This window comes from Belonocnema kinseyi, chromosome 10 (assembly GCF_010883055.1).
Source record: "Belonocnema kinseyi isolate 2016_QV_RU_SX_M_011 chromosome 10, B_treatae_v1, whole genome shotgun sequence".
Lineage (NCBI taxonomy): Eukaryota > Metazoa > Arthropoda > Insecta > Hymenoptera > Cynipidae > Belonocnema > Belonocnema kinseyi.
Window position 1 is genome coordinate 110522622 of NC_046666.1, and position 21210 is coordinate 110543831.

The window sequence follows — 21210 nt, forward strand, 5'->3', positions numbered from 1 at the left end:
GCTGGATCGTCGTATTGATTCCTTTACAGACTGTAACCACCTATCTCACGGTTGTGAGACGTGGTTATGGCTGAAATTTTACCGCGATTTCGCTGGAAGCGAATACCATAAACTACCGTTATTTGCAATGTACAATGTAATGCAATGTACATCTTTTAAATACCCTATATGATTAATGTGAATAGAATTAATTTTTATGTACCAGGTGGCATACTATACAGCAGTGTCAAATGTCTTGTCGGAGTAAGATAGGAACCATGTAGAAACAAAATTTGGTTTTAGACATTATCTAATATCTGGTTCTAATTTTTATATAGAAACCGGATAGATTGCACATTAGAGGCAAGAGTCTTATAAAAATCAGGTAGGAACAGCGTAGAAACACACTTCGGTGTTTGATAGTATCTCATTGCTGGCTCTAACTTTCGAATAAGATCCGGGTATGATCGGGTAAAGGATACGTCAGGGTCCAGTGCCTTGTTGGAATTTGGTCAGCATCAAATTACCTAAATTAAATTTAAAAAATTCGAAGTGTGTATTGTTTTTGGAAAAGAAACTGGTATTATTACCGAACTTGCGTATCGTTAAAATCGAGAGCAGACTTTCTTCTCAACCCATCGTGCCAGCTAAGCCCATATTCAGTCTTGTCTCCAACCTCTGGCCGTTTTTGAATATATTTAAATTCAAATGCAATAAATATTTTTATTAAATACGTTACATTTTGAGTATTAACTGACTAATCAGACAATTCGCCACGTACTCAAGACATTCGTATTGAAAAAGTTGTGAAAGGCTTAAAAAATAAGATAATGATTCTCTAGGTATTTGTCTTTCGAAGGCAAATTAACCATATTGAAATTTTAATAAAATTGATTAAATTGTTCGGTGAATTTTGTGAGAAAAGTGCTAGCAAAATTATAGTATTCCAAGCCCGTAAGCTGATATCTATCTTTGCGTGAAAAGTAGAGTACTCATGAGTTGAAATTGTAGCAATAGAGGCTGCACTTGTTTCAGTTATTTAATTAATTTTTCAACTTTGAAGAGATGATTTAACAATCTTGGAGTTGGAAAATTCTCTAACATGAATGTGTTACGGAAGATTTCTTAATCTAGTTTAGTCACCCGAGAACTGAGGGGCAAAGAGGAAAGGTGTTTAATTAAATGTTATATACTGACAGAAATCTCGGACTTTTGTAAATTTGACTTTGGTTCGGATAGACCACTAACTTTTTTCGTAGTGTTTTTTATACATGTGAATCCAAAGTGAATAATGTCGGACCTTCACACTGTTCGTGGAGGTGAAAGAAGTCTGACTAAAATGGATATAGAATCGGGTTTCGTAGGACGTTTCTACATAATTTATAAGTTCGAAATCTGAAAGAATCGAAATCCCAGCTGATCGTTTTCGCAAAATTTTTCAGTCAAGCTTTTGCTTTCTGTATAACGATAGTTTACAAAATAAATCATCCAGCATATAAATTTTCTCACAATGACAAGTATGTGTCCCATGTGCAACAAAAAATACGTTTTGGGAAAATTCAGCGTGGGAAATTCCTCATAAATGAGAAAAATGAACAGCTCAACAAAAATGCATAAAAACGGATAAAAAACGGCTTTCGGCATAAATAGTGACAAATTTCCTATAGGCATTTTCAGGACTCATTATCTCGCACTAGTTTATGCTGAAAAAGGTCTTTAAAAACCCTTACCAGTTACGCTGAACTACGAAGATATAGTAATGCCAAAAGATACTAGTACAAAAGATGTATGTAACTGTTAAATACGTTTGACTGGCATGTTCAAAGGTCACTTTACATTCGTGAAAGGCAAAAGTTAAAAATAAAATATCACATATCGTAACTGATACATCCGATGGACTTTATGGCCATGGATCTTCAAAAGAAAATCATTTCAAGTTCCGACAGTCAAAAATGAACAGTCCAAAAACTTCATTCGGCTATACGGACATTTTTTAAGGAAATCGGTAAGGATAAGAATAAAATTTGCAAAAATGTTGAAGAAAATTTGAGCGAAAACATAAAAAAAACTCTTGGAGAAAGAACAGATACAAATTGTGACTAATATTGTGAAGAAAAAGGTTGATTCCAAAGCTCACGGTGACGATTTTATGAATTAAAAAAACAATAAGCTACATTTTTCTACTGCTGGTCAAAAATCGCCACAAGTTTTTGAAGTTCTGAAATAGCTATAAAATATATTCCTTAAATTACGAATCTTATTCATCAAGGCTACGCAAAGCAATGATTGAATTTTCATCACTGCATATTTAAATACAATATTGTTTATCAATTATCCAGAAATATCGACAGAGATATTGAAAGTAGTTTTTATTAATAATTTCCTATCGTTTGAACATGTAAAATTATGTCACATAGAGTAATATTATTTTTACATCATTTAAATTGATAAAATGTCGACAACTCGCGAAAGGATCAGCTGCGATTTTGATTCTTTTAGATTTTGAACCTATAAATGTTGCAGAAACTTCCTATGAAATCCGATTTTGGATCCATTTTAATCAAACTTCTTTCACCTTCAAGATCAGTAAGTCTTATTAATCGACAACAAATTAGTGCGGCCCAAACTAAAATTTGTTATTTAACTTTAGTATAATACTGAAAAACTGAAACTGTTTCCGACCAATAAATTCTGCTTCCTTAAAGGTAGTTTTTGGATTTATTCATTATTTTTTATACATCGTATCAAAACATGTAAGGTAAATTAAATAAGAGAAAACCTCTCCATTGAAAATGTAATGGTTTAATTATATTTAATTTTCGCCGTACAGGCACACTTGACAATAAGTCAATTTTATTTTACTAGAGTTTTTAAGAGGCATATATTTTTTAAAGCTGCTTAAAAAATTAATATCAACATTCATACGAAGCAGATTAATTTTCGGTATTTACAGGCTCTCGCGCGTGATGAATTCTCACATGCTTATTATGATTCGATTTAGTGCTACTCAGTTTACCACAAATATGACACGAATATGGTTTTGCACCCGTATGTACACGCAAATGTTCTTTGAGGTAATACGATCTATGAAAAGTTTTGTTACAATGGTGACATGTGTAAGCTTTATTTTCTTCGTGTTCCTTGACATGCCTGATACAATTGTATTTTCGTATAAACTGAGCTCCACAATAATTGCACGTGTAAGGCCGTACATTTCTATGAGAATTCATGTGTGCTGTGTAGTCACTATGTCGGTAGAAGGCAGCACTGCATTGATTGCATTTAAATGGTTTCGTACTTCTTGCAGCATGAGTCCATTTGTGTAGTTGCAAATTCCATTTCGTACTAAAAGATTTAGAGCAAACTTGACAATCATATGGCTTTTCTCCATTATGCACTCTCATATGTACAGCTAAAGAGGACCTCAAGTAAATGCATTTACATATCGGACACTCTACATTTTCACTTTCCCTTTGAGCATCAGGAACAAATCTTCGATTGTGAGCACGTCGCATGTGACGAGTTAGGCTAGCCATGTGAATGAACCTTTCATTACAATATGTACAAGCTTTTGGTTTTTCATCATGTGTCTCTTTATGCCAAGCGAGTTTCTTCTTTGTATGAAATACTTCTCCACAGTGACATATATAATCCTTTAACTTTTTTTTCACGTGCAAGTGATGTCTATTTTTATGTTGAGTTAAATTCGAGTACCTTCGAAAGGTTTCATTACATAAATTGCATTTGACGGGGGCATTACCAGTGTGTCCATTGGTGTGTTCATCAAGCTTTTGCTTCGTAAGAAAAGCTTTGTCACATACTGAACATGGAAAGGGTTTTATTCCAAGGTGGCGTTTTACGTGCAATTTGAAATTTTGCTTTCTATAGAAATATTTACCACACTGACCGCATTCTAAAGGATGGATTTTTAAATGCGCATTGAATAAAATAACCGAAGGAAATTCCTGATTACAAATCTGGCACTTGGAATTTTCCCGCACGCGCTTTACAGATTCTTTAATATGCATCCTTCTCTGATGAACTTGTAACGACTTTTCACCGGTAAAACTTTGATTACAAATATTGCAAGTAATGTCCATTGAGGTGGGAATTCTTAAATTATCAACCTTTTTATCATTTTCAGGTTTTCCTAGATCTAGTTGTTGTGGTGGTTGAAGCTGATGTAACAATGGTTGATGATATGTTTGTTGAACATGTAATCCTGCTACGAAAATGTCTTCGAACATATTCATACGTCCATCCAATAATTTAATATCTTTAATTTCAGTCTGCTGAGCAGGATCTCTACTATTACTAGGACCAGCATCTTTGTGGATAGTTGTACTATGAACTCTACGTTCCTTGGGACATTCAAACACCTCAGTGCAGAGTGAGCATTTGAAAATTCGCCGCGTGGGCGTCTTTCTATCGCGATCTAAAAACAGACTAGACGTAAAATGTGTTGCTAAGGATCGGCTATCCAAAAGAGATCCTCCTATCTCATTATCCGAACCTTCTGATTCATCCCATGTTTCGCGAGCCATAAGATCATATGATGTTGACATACGTGATGTTTCTTGTCCGATATAAATCTGTAAGAATACAAAATGAGACATTAGTGAAGGTGGACGTTGATTTGCTTCGCAGAAGAACCTCCCAAATTCGAAATCATGGGAACATTTTTCGAGTTTTGAAATCACCAATAAGCACATAGTTATAATATTATCTCAGCTTAGTGTCATGCCTATAGATAAGTGCCAAATTCAATAAAAAATATATTGGCTTAAATAATTATGTATTTGTGTTGTTCAAAAGATGGTCAAACTCGACAATTTTTTAGTGGAGGCATATTTTGCCGAATCCAGGAATCTTTCAGACACTCTTTCAGGAATAACAGAAATAATGATATTACATTTTTTGTAAGTAAAAACAAATATAAGTCAATTAAATTAAATTTAAATTGCTTAAATTTAAATTAATTAAATTTAAGTTAATTGCATTTAATTAAATAATTAAACGATAATATAACACTTCAACTAGATAATATAATACACGCAAAATCTCTTTCTGAAAATTTATTATCATAACATAGATTTGCTGAATTAGGACTTCGAATTAGGATTGATAATGTTTACCCAATTTCGAAAGAATCCTCTATAACGGCAGTTTATGCTCGGCCCTACTCAATTATTAAATTCCAAATAAATAAGGTAGTTTGGAAGAAAATAAAGTAAAGGATAATAACAAGCAATTTTTTTCAATTTAACGACGGTAGAAATGAACGACAAAAACGAACCGAGATATAAGAGAACTGTAACGGCACGTGAGATTTTAGAACATGTGGAAAAACTAGAAATTAATAAACAAAATATAAATAAAGCAGGTGATGAAACTGTTACCAAGGTTCAAAATCCAGTAGGCTCTAATAAAAATCTCATTTCAGAAGAAAGGTAGAAAATAGAAGAAAACTTATTGAACAAACATGAAAATGAAAATAGTATACGAGCATTCAAACTTGGACACAATAATTTAAGATATAAATTTTTGTGCTATTAAAGATTTGCGGATGGTAGAATTCTGCGAAAAATATTATTTTGAGATTAAATACATTTCTTAGAAACCATAAAGCTGTACTTAGGCATGTGAGGTTAGGTTATGCATTAATTGCATATCTTAAGTCGTTATAAACTAAATTCCAATAAAATAAACAATTACAAAATGCGATCTTTGATGAGTCTACTTTAAATTACGAAACGTGTACGATAGGAAAAATGAACAAATTTCCATTTAATGATACACGTAAATAAGTGCACAAGCAAGAGTTTCGCACCCACGGATTAGAAATATATGGATTTTTTTGGGCATAAAGCATGTTTTGGGGGTGTTTTTATACCCTAAACATCCAAGTATGAAAATCATCATTTGTCAGTAACTAAAATCATTAGAAACTTTTTATTACACTGCTACGCGATATAAAATCACTTGCAAATAGGTAGAGGAAGTGTGCATAGGAAGAATATGTCTTTAAAATAATGTTGAGGGACGTTTTAACATCCCTTAAATATTCAGTCCAGGAAAATGACATTCCTTAATGAACAAAAAGACAAGAAATGTTCTGATTAGAATATTAAGGTAGGAAATGTCTTAAATGTTAGATATTATGAATCGTCGATATTCCGCATTCAATGTTCAAGGGATAATAAACCAAACCTTGAAGTAAATTCAGAGATATATCATAGTAAGAAAACCGTATCTTGTACTTAGCTTGAAGTCATTTCTTAACCTAATATTCTAATCAGAACCTCTCTTGTGTTTTGTTTATTAAGGAATGCCATTTGCATGGTTTTAAAGTTTAAGGGATGTTAAAACATCCCTTAAAATTAATTCAAAGACATATTCATCTTATGCACGCTTCTTGTACTCCTATCAAAGTGATTTCATACGTCAGTAGAAGAATAAAAAATCTCTAGTGCTTTTAGTTACTTTATTTATTTATCTGCGCGGGCAAAGTCTGCCTGCGCGCCCCGCGCGGCTCGCAAGTTTGAGCGCGCCTCGATCGAGCGACTTTACGCTCGGTTATGCATTTATCATGCGCTTCGAGCTCGATTATGTATGTACCTTGTACACTACGCGCTCGGCATTTGTATTCTTCCCATATTCTTGCACAGACCTTTTAAAAATAAAAATAAAAACATACACCACTAAATATTTGTGATAGTAAATTCTCTTTTGTTAAATGAGCTTCCTCGAGAGTTTGAGCGCACCTTGGGCGAGCGACTGGTGGTTCTCGTACTTCCCGCTCGGTCTTTGTATATCTCCAATATTTGTGTACAGGTCTTTTAAAATCAAAGGCCAACGGGTCCAGAAATATAATTTTGTGCTTGTAAACTCTCTTTTGTTAAAGCTCTTTCTGAGGAGAAAGCTCTTTTCGGTAGCATGTATCGTTTGTACAGAAATTCATTTTTTTATTTTTAATTTTTTCACAAATAAACAAAACTCCTTATCCTATAAAAAAGTAATTCATAACAAATTTGCAGACATTTTTAAGGTTCTGTTTAGACATCTTGTAGGGCCTTGAAAAAGTTACGTTTTTCTTCTCTTGACTATTTTTCCCTACTACGCTTTGTTTGACTTCAAATTTTAATTTTCGTTTGGTTTTCAGAATGACGCTATCCTGGTAATAATAGGCGAAATCGTGGTGCTGCCCTGGCAATGTAAATACTGTTCAAAATATTAAAGGTGGAAGACAGTTCAGTCAATCAACAAAAGACTGTAGATCAGTCCAATTATTGGAAAAGCCAGTCCAGCTATTAAAGGCAATGTTATGGGCCTACCCTGGCAATGTGAAGAGTTTTCAAAATAACCAAGGCAAAAGACATTCTGGGCTACCAAAAATATTTTCTAGGCTAGATAATTAAGACAAGACTACATGTAAGTCCAACCAACAAAGGCAAGACATGTTATTAATCCAGTCGGTTAAGACATGACTATAAATCAGTCCAGCCAACAAAGACATGTTATTAGTCCAGTCGGTGAAGACAAGACTATAAAGCAGTCCAACCAACAGAGGCAAGACATGTTCTTAGTCCAGCCGGTTAAGACAAGACTATAGATCAGTCCAACCAAAAATTCAAGACATATTATTAGTTCAGTCAGTTAATAAAAACTTGTCTACGCTGGGCTTTTTATACAAGCAGGCTTCGCTACTGGATTATTAATGTCTGTGACCTGCATCAATGACATTTTCACGCAATGCTGTCGTAGGATATTTGATCCGCTGCAGCTGATGTTGTGCATATCCTAAATACCATAATATGGCCGCAATGTGGGCACATGAACCAAGGGTTCTAACTCCAGTTTTACATGTGAAATAATACCCTAAGATATGTTCGATAGGTTCTTTATTTCTCTATTTGAAACTGTTCAGCCCGTTATCTTTGAAGTTTGTCTTGTATGTAAGTAGGTGCAAGCTTTAGTTGATATATTCCCATATTAAGGTCCATCAAATAATTGAAATCGTGTCTTGGAAAGTAGGGTAAATGATTAACGTTTAATTGAACCCACCGCGCGTTCCTCGTGTGAAGTTTGTCTATTTTAACTCTAGCTGGAATAACATTAGGTGTACGCGACTTTTCTAACATTCTTTCCGCTACTTCAGCAGTTGCTCCCTCTATAGAGATTGGCTTTCGATATTTATCAAGAATCGCGCCGGCAATTCGGTAAAAGGCTCCGATGTTGATGGCATGGTTCATGGAAACAGTTTCTTCAAAGGTTTAAAAAACGGATTTTACATGACCATTGCGCACCTCTACTATCCACCTTTTCGTTGTAATTATTCTAGAGTCATTTTCAGCTTGAGTATCAAGTTGATGTTGACCTAGTTGTAGAAGGGCGGGCATTTTATGATCAATGCTCAAATTTTCGAATAAAGGTAAAAACATCTCTGTAGCCACGATCTACCATGAATATATCCCTATTTTGAAACCATTCTCGAAGACCTGCAGCATCCATTTGAAATTCGTTTACATAAGTTCCATCGATGTATGCAATTGCAACAGGCTCATTAAGGTCATTAAAATCCATGTATTGCTTTCTTGTAATTGCGTTTAATCCAATATTTTGAGGAAAATAACGTAACATCAGTGATCTTCGCACGGTAGCAATAGTCAGACTAACAGCTTGCCTACTACTAAATCGAAAAATGACTTTTAAAAAATCATCGGATAAGTTTTGACGCATTTTACATAAAAATGTCAGGAGATCCTTTTTTGTCACATAACGAACGTTACCACTAGGTTCAGGCACAGAATCACAATATGTGTACAGCTCTCTAAACTGATCACGTGTTATTGGACTTATGGCTCTGAATTCATCTTCTGAAAAGCTTTCTTCATTGTCAAAATCAGGCTTATCAATTCTGGCTGATTGACGTAAACTCTGCAAGAAATTCTGCAGTTCTGTGCCAAATAAACGATAAGGCCTATTTACGATTTGTAACCCGTCTAATACAATTTACGGTATAAAGCCTTTAGTGTCGAAATGCTGAAAACAGCAGCGAGCTGATTCGGGGACGTACATATTTTTTATAATAAAAATATTAACTCGGCACTCGACAGAAAGTCTTACAAAATCTTCCAACCGATTGCAAAATATGCAAGAACCATCCCTCTTGTGCTCAATTACATTTATCTTAAACATTATTCATTCTGTTCTACTTCACGTATTTCCGCGTGAATACTTCGATTGCAATTTACACATATACGAGTATTATCTTGTGTCTCTTGAGGAGGATGATTGAGATTACCACGACGAAGAATTGCGATCTGACACTTTTGCGCATCCAGTTCTTCAGAAATACGCGCCATTGCGCGAGGTTCTAATATATATCACATACACAAGATTGCATTATATTTCGTCCTGCTATGTTAGTATTGATTCAGCCAGTATTATGTAAACGTATTATGTAAGCATAAAAACTTACATGTACATCCACTGTTTAACATATGCAATGTAGACGCATGTATCTATTGTACGATGTATCTATTCTGAAGTAGTCTATCTGTTGCACGATGTATCTATTTCGAAGTAGTCTATATTAAGGAATGAGAACAAATGGAAGCAAGCATTTTCTGAGATGAGTACAAAGGATGAAAAAGTGGAAACATCGAATTTCAGAAACAAATGACAATATGAGTGATCGTCTTATGTTTCACAACTGCATGAAATTCAGAAACAAATGACAAATGCGCGTGATCGTCTTATGTTTCGCAACTGCATGAAATTCAGAAATAAATTAAAATATGAGTGGTCGTCTTATGTTTCACAACTGCATGGAATTTAGAAACAAATGACAATATGAGTGATCGTCTTATGTTTTACAACAGCATGAAATTCAGAAACAAATGACAATGAGATTGAGCGTCTTATGACTAATAACATCTCTTGCCATTGTTGGTTGGACTGATCTATAGTCTTGTCTTAACCGGCTGGACTAATAACATGTCTTCCTTTTGTTTGGTGGACTGATTTATATTCTTGTCTTAACTGGCTGGACTAATAACATGTCTTGCCTTTATTGGCTGTACTGACCAATTGTGCGGGATCCTTTGAGAGACATGTAGGTATACCAAAGGCCACGATTGTTCACAAGGGCGGCCGAGGATGTCGGGCCAAAGTGAACGTCGGCACGCGTTCGCCTAAATCTCCGATCTTCTTTTCAGAAGAACATAAACTAGGAACTAAGGGAAAGGAGTTAAAAGTCCACGTTTGTCCATAAGGGAGGGCCGGGAGGTCATAAAGTGTTAAGAAATAGTTCACGTGGTACATGAATGACATTTTAGCGCAGTAATGTCACTAATTTAAATTATAAAATTCTTTCAAGTTTGTCCTTTTTGATACACAATTTGATTCAGACTGATGCATTCTACGATTAAGGTATAACTAATATCTGACGTGCACCGAAGAAAGGGGGCTTACTAAAAAAAAATAGAAATCGAGGTTTTTACACGCTTCGATAGCTTTTGAGCTACTCTTTTTAATGAAACCATAGAAAAAAAGTTTCGAGCGTTACTATTGTTAATAAATTAGCTGTTATGTATCCGGGAAATCGGGCTTTCGCTCGGAACCTCAAGATTCCGTGAAACACCTTCCACCACTTACCAACAGATGTACGCGTCTCATCTATACTTCGTCCGTGAGCCGCGTTTACGATCTATCTCTTTCTGTGAGAATGCATTGGTAAGTGGGGAAGGAATATTTTGTAAGTCTTCCCCCTCTCCTAAAAGTCACGTCTATCGGGTCAAGTTCGACCGCTCACCCTGAAAAATCTCACTTTTCGGAGTAAGACCCCTGTCTTCGACGCACGTCACATATAATTAATAATAATAATAAAAATTAGAAAGGTGTTCTAGCGTTGGTGTCCCAGTAGGGCTTAAGCTTTCCTCTCGTGACTTTGACGGCTATATTGGCGATAGCAATGCTACTGACAGAGTTTTCCATGCCAGATAGGCAGCAAACGAAGAGGAGAGGGACTAAGAAGAACACAAAAACCCATGAATAATAATGGAGAGTGTATTAAAGATTTTGAAACGCTTGTCGCTTCTCGAGGATCGTCAGGGCGCCCCTGGACAAACCGCTGGGGGCCACAGCATGCACAGCACGGCCACAGCACATTATTGATAGCTCTCGCGTAATGGCTCGGAGAAAATATACGCACAAACATAATGATTCAGCGAGTATTATACATCAATAACTTGCCCTAAACCTAGGATTCTTAAAAGAATGGAATCCTTTCTATAGATACATTCCAAAGCCCCTTTTAGAAAGCGAAGATTATATATTATATTGGGATTACACGTGTGCATTTTGTCGGATTGAATATAGTATTTTTGATTCGATCAAACCACCGATCGATTGTTGAAAAACCGAATTCGATTCGTGCCACGCTCGTTTCGAATTTTTCGATTTGATCGGCCCGTCGCTAGAATGTGGAAAGCCGAACTTCAACGCGCGCTGTCGAAAGTTCGAATTTTTTAATTCGATCGACCCGTCGATCGAATGTCGAAAATCCAATATTCGATCTGTGCTACGCTCTGATCGGTTTTTCGATTCGAATGGCCCGTGCGTCGGAGAATCCTATATTCGATGCGCCTTAAATTGAATCACTGATTTACTTTTTTACATACTTTCTTTCAATTAGGTGACCATAGTCCATTAAGAAACCAAAACAAGTCGTTAGTTTCCATAAATAATTTAGTCAAAAATGGAAATTTGAAAATAGATTAAATAATTATCAAAAATAATTTCTCTTTAATTTAGTAACGTTTGCAATTTGGAAAAATGTATATTTCTAAAAAATAAAGATTTTTTAAATCTTGAATACATATTCTGCGAATTCTTATACATATTATTTTCACATGTGACAAACTTAATAAAATAAAAGTTTCAGCGATAAATGATTAATATTTCTTTTATACTTATTTGTAATTTTGCATTCTATTATTTGAGAAGATATACATTTTCATCATATACTCTGTACATCTAAATTAAAAACTGCGTATTCATGAAAAAATCTCAAAAGTTTAAAGCCAAAAATACGAATTTTCTACAAAGCAGTTGAATTACATCTGAAAAATATGATTATTTAACAAGAAAAGTTTATTTTCAACCCAATAGTTCAATTTCCTATCAAAATTCGTGAATTTTCAACAAATAAAAATTTGCAGGCATGAATGAAAGACAATTGCAATCAGATTGTTGAAGTTTTAAGCCAAAAAGACGAATTTTCTACAAAACTAGAAGGTCATACGCGCACTACGCGCGCAACCCACTAATTTACTTGTAATTAATTTATCGGGGAATGAAGTTCAATAAAATACGACGATAATCATTTTTACTTTAATAAATTCTATTTGTACACGGCTTTGCATGGGTACCTTCTCACGATGCAGAATAAACTCGTATGTAGCCGCATTGTAACCAATTCTAAATTTTTTTATGAAAGTTCTTTAAATAATTATTAATCCTGGTAAATTTAACAAATAACTTTGAAAAGAGTCATTGCAAATACAATCTTAGTTAACTTCGTAAACAAATTCTGTTTATTAATTAAATGATACCCCAACTCTCAATATATTTATGAAAATTGGTTAATTGATTAATAATTATTATAAATTTACAAAGTAACGTGTTAAATGATCATCGAAAGTTGATAAACATTTTTTAAATAATTATTAATTGTAACTTTTCAAAGCATCAGAGAAAAAAACCATAGGAAAGATATTCTTAGTTAATTATATTAAAAAATGGAGCCTACTCGTATAAAGAAAACCAAACTCTTCATTTTTCAATTGAAATCTTTCAATAATTAATAGTTCTTTTAACTTTACAACGCAACATACAAAAGAGTCATCGAATGGACATTGTTAGTTGATTTCGAAAACAAATTGACTCATAGGATAAAGGTGAAATTCTGATTTTTTTAATCGAAATTGTTTAAACAATTAATAGTTCTTGTAAATTTGCAAAGCAATATAGAAAAGTCATCGGATAAACATTCTTAGTTGAATCCGAAAACCAATTGACTTGTAGAAAAAGGCCAAACTTCTAATTTTTAATTAAAATTTTTTAAATAATTAATAGTTCTTGTAAATTTGCAAAGCAACATACAACAGAGTCATCGGATAGACATTCTTAATTGACTTTGTAAAAAAATTGACTCGTAGAAAAAGTCACTTTTAATTTTTTGATCGAAATTATTTAAATAATTATTAGTTCTTGTAAATTTGCAAAGCAACATAGAAAAGAGTTAGTTGACTCCGTAAACAAATTGACTTGTAGAAAAAAGGTCGAACTCTTAATTTTTAAATTAAAATTGTTTAAATAATTAATAGTTCTTGTAAATTCACAAAGCAACATAATAAATTAAACGCATTCTTTAAAAAATAGCTATTTACGAAGATTGTTTAAATAATTACAATGTTTGAAGATTAAATAAATGTTTTTAAAAAACATAAATGAACTCCACTTGAATTCAACACGATCGCTTTAACTTAATAGCTAGGAATGTTTACATCTATAATGTAAACAGATGCATCGAACTTGCCTTGACACAGTAGAGCTAGCGTAAAGCTTTTTCTATCAATACATGGGATGTCGTAACGCTTTTCTACCACTCTATGGAAAGCTGAGACCAACTTTCAAATATAGGACAGTTAAATTTTTAATAAAGAAAAACTTTAAAATTTCAACCAAGAAACCAGAATTTAAAAATCCAATTTCATGCAGCTGAAAATCGAAGAAAATTTTAAATTGAATTTTCAACATTTTATTTTTTTTTCTTTTTCAAAATTTTTAATGTTGTATTACGAACAAGTGATATAAATTTTATATTCACACCATTTTTCGCGACAATTTAATAAATTTTGAATAAATGTTTAAATCGGCAATTTTTTCTAAAGATAAAAGTGGCGATATTTGTTTTATATATTTTAAAATATTTTATTTTAGCTGGTTAATAAATAATGAAAGTTAGGGGCCCTTATCAGCCCTTACCATTTAATTTGTACAATTACAATTTGGCGAATATAATATTTTACCATTTTGAATATTTTATTCTAAGATGAAGTTTATTATGAAACTCTTAAAATAAAACCTATTGAAATTAGAAGGATTCCATTTTAAAACATGTTCATTATTAAACGATTGAAAAACGAGTTTTTGAATATCAAAATTTGTAAGCTTTTATTTGGAAGAGTTGAAAAATTTTTAGTTCGGAAGAGTTTAATTTTGGCTTTTTTGGTTGTCGTTTAGTTTTGAATACTTCAAGTGAATAAATCTTTAGCTTTAACATTTTCAAGTTTTGAATTTCCGACTTGAATTTAAATTCCCTGGATTATAATTGACCAATTTCATTTAACTTCATTGCAAACCTAATATAAGGATATGAATGGTAAGGCCCAATACAGACAAGTTGAACTTTGTAAGCGACTAATTGAAAAACGATAATATTTTTCGAATTTTTAATATTTAAATTATATTCAAAAAAGAAAGGACCCCGCACTAAATGTATGGGAAAATGGCTTTCGATGGATTTAGCTGAAACTTTGTAATTTTTAAGGTTATAAGTGCCGGATGAAATATCCGTAAAAAAATCCAAAAAATGGACAGTTTAAACGCTATGCGGCGCTAAGCGCTCAAGATCAGTGAATAAAACGAATTACAACAGATTTCGTTACAAAAGCGATGTCAACATAGAAATCACGGTTCAGATCGTGGTCTGTCATATTTTCGCCTTCACCGTTGACTCATATAGCGCGCTTCTCAAAACGATCAAACGCTAAGCGCCCAAGATTTTAACTTAACTAATTCATCACTTTTTTAAAGGTAGAAATGGTACCCAAAGTAACATTAGTAAATAGTGCGTACATTCCGATAATTACATTGTACTGTTCTCAAGAGTACCGAACGCTAAGCGCTCATGATCAGTGAATAGAACGAATTAAAATAGATTTAGTTACAAAAGCGATGTCAACATAGAAATCACGGTTCAGATCGTGGTCTGTCATATTTTCGCCTATACTGTTGACTCATATAGCGCGCTTCTCAAAAACCATCAAATGTAAGCGCCCAAGATTCTAACTTGACTAATTATTCACTTCTTTAAAGGCAGAAATGGTACCCAAAGTAACATTAGTAACTAGTGCGCACATTCCGATAATAACAGTGTACCCTGCGCAAAAGGGCCGAATGCTAAGCACCCATGATCAGCGAATAGAACCAATCCCAGTAGCTTTTGCGAAATATTAAACTATTTCTGGCTCTTGATTCGGGTTCGCTTGTTCACCTCTATTATCAGCGTCTAGAATCCTTTGTAGCAAGGAAGTTTGAGGATACTTTACGTGTTGCTGGTGACGTGCATTACCCAGGAACCATAAAACGCTTGCAATATGTGCCCAAGTGCCAAGAGTTCTGGCCCCTGACTTACATGTGCACTAATAACCGAGAAGCGTTCCGTTATTGTCTGGTCCTATGTCATCGATCTCATTGAACGCTACCCACAGCTGGTACCTAGTCGCATTTCGGAAACGAGAAAATACTCGTACTCTGATCAAACCAGGTTCATTAAGTCGCGTATCTAGTTGAAACTTATCTCCTTCTCGTTGGAGCTTGTCTTGAACGTAAGATGGGGCAAGTTCTACTTGATACACGCCAATTGTTATGTCGCGTATTTCTTCCAATGTAAGGCGAGGAAATTGTGGTACTTGAAGTTCATGCAGGCGATTCCAATTTGCATTTCCGTAGCGCATATTGTCCACTTCTACGCGCGCTTGCACAATATTTGGCTCACGAACTCTCGCTATATATTCTCTTGCAAGCTCTGCTGTAGCGCTTTACATCTCGATAACAGGATGGTATCGATTAATTATGGCACCAGCAATACGAAAGGAGTCCCTTAGATTGTGTACATGAGTTATCGGAATGGTTTTCTCGAAGAGCTTGAAAATGGACTTTATGTGGCCATTTCTGGATTCCATTATCCATCTAGATTTCGTTATTAGCCGAGCTTCGTTTGCTTCTTCCGTTACCAATTGACTCTGTCCTTGTTGGAGAAATGGTGGTATCTTGGACACAATTCCTAAGCGTTCTAAAAGTGGTTGGGCATGTCTACAACCACGGTCCTCTATAAAAATATCACCAATGTCGAAAAATTCTCTCTTACCTTCTATATCTCTTTCAAATTCGTTAATGAGCATTTGTGCGTCATTGTTTCGCGAGTCAGAAAAATATGGTCCTTGTATTTCAAGTATGTATCCATCTGGAGCAACAATGAGAGCAGGTTTTACCAAGTGACGTCCTTTATGTTTGCAAGAATGACTGTCGAAGTACGCGAAAGTTACTGCTCTTCTGCATATAAGCATAAGTTCCATCGATGATAGCAACAGCTCTGGGAATTTCTGGTTATGGATTATAAAGTTCATTGGCGAATGATGTAACGTGTCTTTCAATGAATTCCTCTCTGCTTATCGCATTAAATCCAATGTTACCAGGCACAAACCGCTGCATTAAAGACTCTCTTACAGTAGAAATGGCAATGCTTGTAGCTTGCCGGCTCGAATAATGAAAAATCACTTTTAGAAATTCATCAAAAAGACCTTGACGCATTTTGCAAAGGAAAGACAGCAGATCTTTTTTCCTCACGTATCTGGCACCATGTCCATGTAACTGCGGAATAGGATCACAAAATGCATACAATTCTCTAAATTGTTCCTTTGTTACAGGAGCAATAGCTGCAAACTCTTCGTCAGTGAAACTATCCTCATTATGAAACGCCGCGGCTGCATAAACATTTGCTTCGTTACGAAGTTGCTGCAAAAACAGAAGTATCTGCTGTCCCGGAATCCTATACGGTCTATTAATCGCTTGTAGCCCAGGAAGCAAGGGGCCTGAGATGAAACCATGTTCATCCAAATGATTTAAGCATGCTCTTGTTTCTTCTGGAATGAAAATGTCCATGACAATAAAAGCGTTAACTCTACATTCAATTGAAAGCCTCGGAGTATTAACATCAGCATTACAGAACATGCAAGTTTGCCTGCCTGTTTGTGTAAGAACATTCAGTCTTAAACAGTCTGGTTCACGTTGGAGCTCCTCTATCTCATTGTGAATCGATTGATTGCAATTGAGACATAACCTACTCTCATCGGCGACTTCAAGTGGTGGTCTTCGAAGTTGAAGGCGTCTAAAAATTGCAATGTTTTGCCTATCAGGATTATTATTTCCATCAATTCGAGCCATTTGTCCTGGTTGATAGACTCTATCGCACACATAGCAATTAACTCGAACTCTGAATGCCATTTTTTAAATCATAAGAGAAACAAGCTCTTATGGTCTTGAAAGGCAGAGGAATGTATTAATAAAACGAAAGAAAAATTCAGAAACAAGAAAATAAAACAAATAAACACAAGAAACTAAACACAAAAAGGGAATAAGAAATACAACACAATTAATACAGAAGGAAACAGATAGGAATTTTTTCCCCTAAGCTTACCAATAAAATCACTATCCGCTCTCGAGACCTTTCACAAAAGAAATGACAAGCATACCATCGTCAATAGAAATAATAAGTGAATGCTGTTTAATATATGTTTAATATAATAATAAGTGAATGCCGAGGTTTCAACTTTTTTAAAATCATTAGGCCTACTTTCAGTTCGTCGCTCATTCTGAAGTCGTTCGCTTTTTGCTTTAAAAAGGGACAGTCGTTCATCATGCAGCATTCACTCATTATTTCCATCGACGACGGTATGTTTGTCTGTCATTTCTTTTGTTAAAGGCCTTTGAAAAAGTGATTTCTTAGTAAAATTCAAATCTTCTGAGCTTAGCGTTTGCCCGTTCTGAAAAGCATGCTATATGAGTCAACGGTGTTGACTCATATTGTCATTGGTTTGGCTAAACATGTTACTGACCACTCTTTGATGCGTGTTTCGTATAAACATATCGCTTGTGTCGCTAAAGCTACTAGGATTAGTTCTATTTGCTGATCATGGGCGCTTTGGCGAAGGGTACAATGTTATCATCGATGTGCGCACTAGTTACTAATGTTACTTTGGATACCATTTCTGTCTTTAAAAAAGTAATTAATTAGACAAGTTCAAATCTTGAGCACTTAGCGTATGATCGTTTCGAGAAGCGCGCAATATAACTCATTGGTTTGGCTAAACATATTACAGACTACTTTCTGATGCGTGATTCTTATAGTGACATCACTTTTGTCGCTTAAGTTACTAGGATTGGTTTTATTCGCTGATCTAGAGCGCTTAGCGTTCAACCCTCTTGCGAAGGGTAGAATGTTATTATCGGTATGTGCGCACTAGTTACTAATGTTATTTTGGGTACCATTTCTGCCTTTAAAGAAGTGATTAATTAGTCAAGTTAAAATCTTGGGCGCTTAGCATTTGATGGTTTTGAGAAGCGCGCTATATGAGTCAACGGTGTAGGCAAAAATATGACAGACCACGATCTGAACCGTGATTTCTATGTTGACATCGCTTTTGTAACAAAATCTGTTGTAATTCACTTTATTCACTGATCTTGAGCGTTTAGCGCCGCATAGTGCTAAAACTGTCCATTTTTTTGGATTTTTTTTACGAATATTTCATCCGGCACTTATAATCTTAAAAATTACGAAGTTTCATCTAAATCCACTGAAAGTGATTTTCCCATACATTTAGTGCGGGGTCCTATAAAAATATTATAATTTTATGTGAACTGAAGTTTATCATTCCAAAAATATTTATCCAAATGCTAGAAGTTTAGGAAACAAATTTTTTCTAACCTATTATTTGATGAAAAAATTTAAATAAAGCTAGGGTAATAAGTAATAACACAGTATTATAATTTCGGCTTGAGAATATTAAATAACAAAATAAATATAAAAAACCTGTAAAGTCTGTAAAAAACATTCTATAGATTTGAACATGATATATACAGGTATATATTGGTCGCGCACACTGTAAAAAAAGATTTGTGTAAAATTACAAAGTTTCGGAAAATTACATATTGTATCATTGTAAATATCACACACTTCACTGTGTGATTTTACAAAAGTATGTGAAATTACATCCTCTAGCGATGTAAATAAAAGGACCCTCGAACAGCAGTGTAATATTACACACTCGATAAAAATAAAATTACACATTCCCTCGTACGAACTTTACATTCATAAGGGAAAATTCAGTCGCAGCGTGTAAAAATACTATGCATCGGTAAAATTACTTTCCTATGACTGAAAATTACATCGAGATTTTTAATTTGACCAAAGATCTTTAATTTTACCCTGGAGGAAACTGTAAAAATTTTTATTTATAATTAATTTAAAATTTAGAATAATTAATCATATAATATGTGAATACGAAAGCGTTTCTCGTGTTCGTTGTTTATCAATGCCTTCATCCTTCAATTTTGGAGCATTTTTATTCTTAATGTGAGGAAATTGACAGCTTGCAAACAAAAATAGACCGAATTCGAGCTATTCCTATTTTGCCATTTACAAGTTCTGCTATTGGAACGGAAAAAATGCGGTTATTCAAAACGTTTATTTCATATTTTTGTTACGGAATATTTAAACATCAAAAAAATTCCCATAGTATCTTATGTGTTTTAGGTAAGTGGTAACGTGTCCGGTTTGTGTTTCTTCAATCTCCATGAAATTCTACGAAGTTTGAGCTTCGAGTGTTCAAAACCTGTCGCCCTGTTAAATTTTATTTTATTTTATTCTTTCACATAATGAATTTTACATTTTCGAGTGTAAAATTATCGGCCGAATTGGAATATCACAACAGATTCGTAAAGTTACTGCGATACACGAGCGTCCTTTTATTTACATCCACCAGAGATGTAAAATTCAATAGATTTCTTTTACAGTGCAATATTAAACAGGAGATTGACACAGTGTCTTCATTTATCACTGGATCTTCAATCTGCATTCTATATGCATCGGTTTAGATTTTTAGAATCAGAATTATGAATTAGAGACTTAAAATGCCGTTTGTCAGTTGCAATTGGATTTTCGACATTCAATCGACAGGCCGATCGAATCGAAAAAACCGATTAGACCACAGCACGGATCGAATGTCGGATTTTCGATATTCGATCGACGCGCAGTGATAAATGCGGGAAAAAGTTCGAGCTACGTGACGATTTTAATCAAATAATAACAAAAAAATTTTTATTCTTCTCTAAAAATGTTATATTTAATATTTCAAGTGAGAGAATTGTTATAACTATCCAAATATATTTAAAGAAAATTTTTTTATTTAACCAAAATCCTGACATTCTGGAGTCATTTTGAGGATGGATTCGTATTTAGCGACCCAAAAAACATGTAGTACATCTAGTCAACTCTATGTAAACTCCCGAAAATATTTTGTAGTCCTGCGTTATTTTCGAATAATTTCCACTGATGTTGAGGCAAGTGCGAAGTTTCGATCGAATCGAAAAATTTGAACCGACGATAGCGCGCGTCGAATTTCGGTTTTCTACATTCGAGCGACGGGCCGATCGAATCGACATATTCGAACTGAACTTGGCCGAGCCAATCGAACTGACATCGTTATCCGAGGGTAAGGCATGAATACCGAGTTAAGGCATGAAATAAAGACCATTTGGAGGGATGCGAATCATGCACCTATTCATCCTATTGCGATTTCGGCTACAGGCAATGTCCACGCAAGATGCCTTGAACATTTTAAACATTTAGGAGTCAGTAGGGTACTGGCAGCAGCTCAGAAAGCGGTTTTACGAAACATCTGTCGCATTGAAAGAAACTTTCCCGACCATCAGAAAGCAAGCGACGAAAAAATTGTGGTTTGGCAGATGGTAGCTCTAAGAAAATATCCAGATGTCACTGTTGTTACCTGCAAGGCTCGCGGCCGATTTTAAGTATAACAGCGGTTCTACTCATTCCTTTGAGCCACTTCTCTTATCATATAAACCGGAGTTCTCGAGCCTGTCCCTAATGTCCCCCTAATGTCTTTACATAATGTGCATCCTATGTTCCCATTTCGTGAAATGATTTCAGTTTTTCCCATGCAAATATTTTATACCTCCGTAATTAAACCCAAAATTTGTTGCGCATACTCCGCTAACAACTTTACAACATCCGCATATGCCGGTGTATATATTTGTATGTTCCCACCTTAACCAGGCGACAAAAATCGCTATAATGAAAAT

General features: G+C 34.6%; 1 protein-coding gene across 1 annotated transcript in view; it reads right to left on the minus strand.

Annotated features, from left to right (window-relative positions):
- Positions 1 to 2678: 2678 nt before the first annotated feature.
- Positions 2679 to 21210, minus strand: part of LOC117181432 (zinc finger protein 624) — a 64692-nt gene continuing 46160 nt past the window's right edge. The window contains exon 3 of the mRNA XM_033374083.1: positions 2679 to 4571. Within this exon, the coding sequence (XP_033229974.1) occupies positions 2913 to 4571 (1659 nt within the window). The 3' untranslated portion in view covers positions 2679 to 2912. The remainder of the gene's footprint in view (positions 4572 to 21210) is intronic.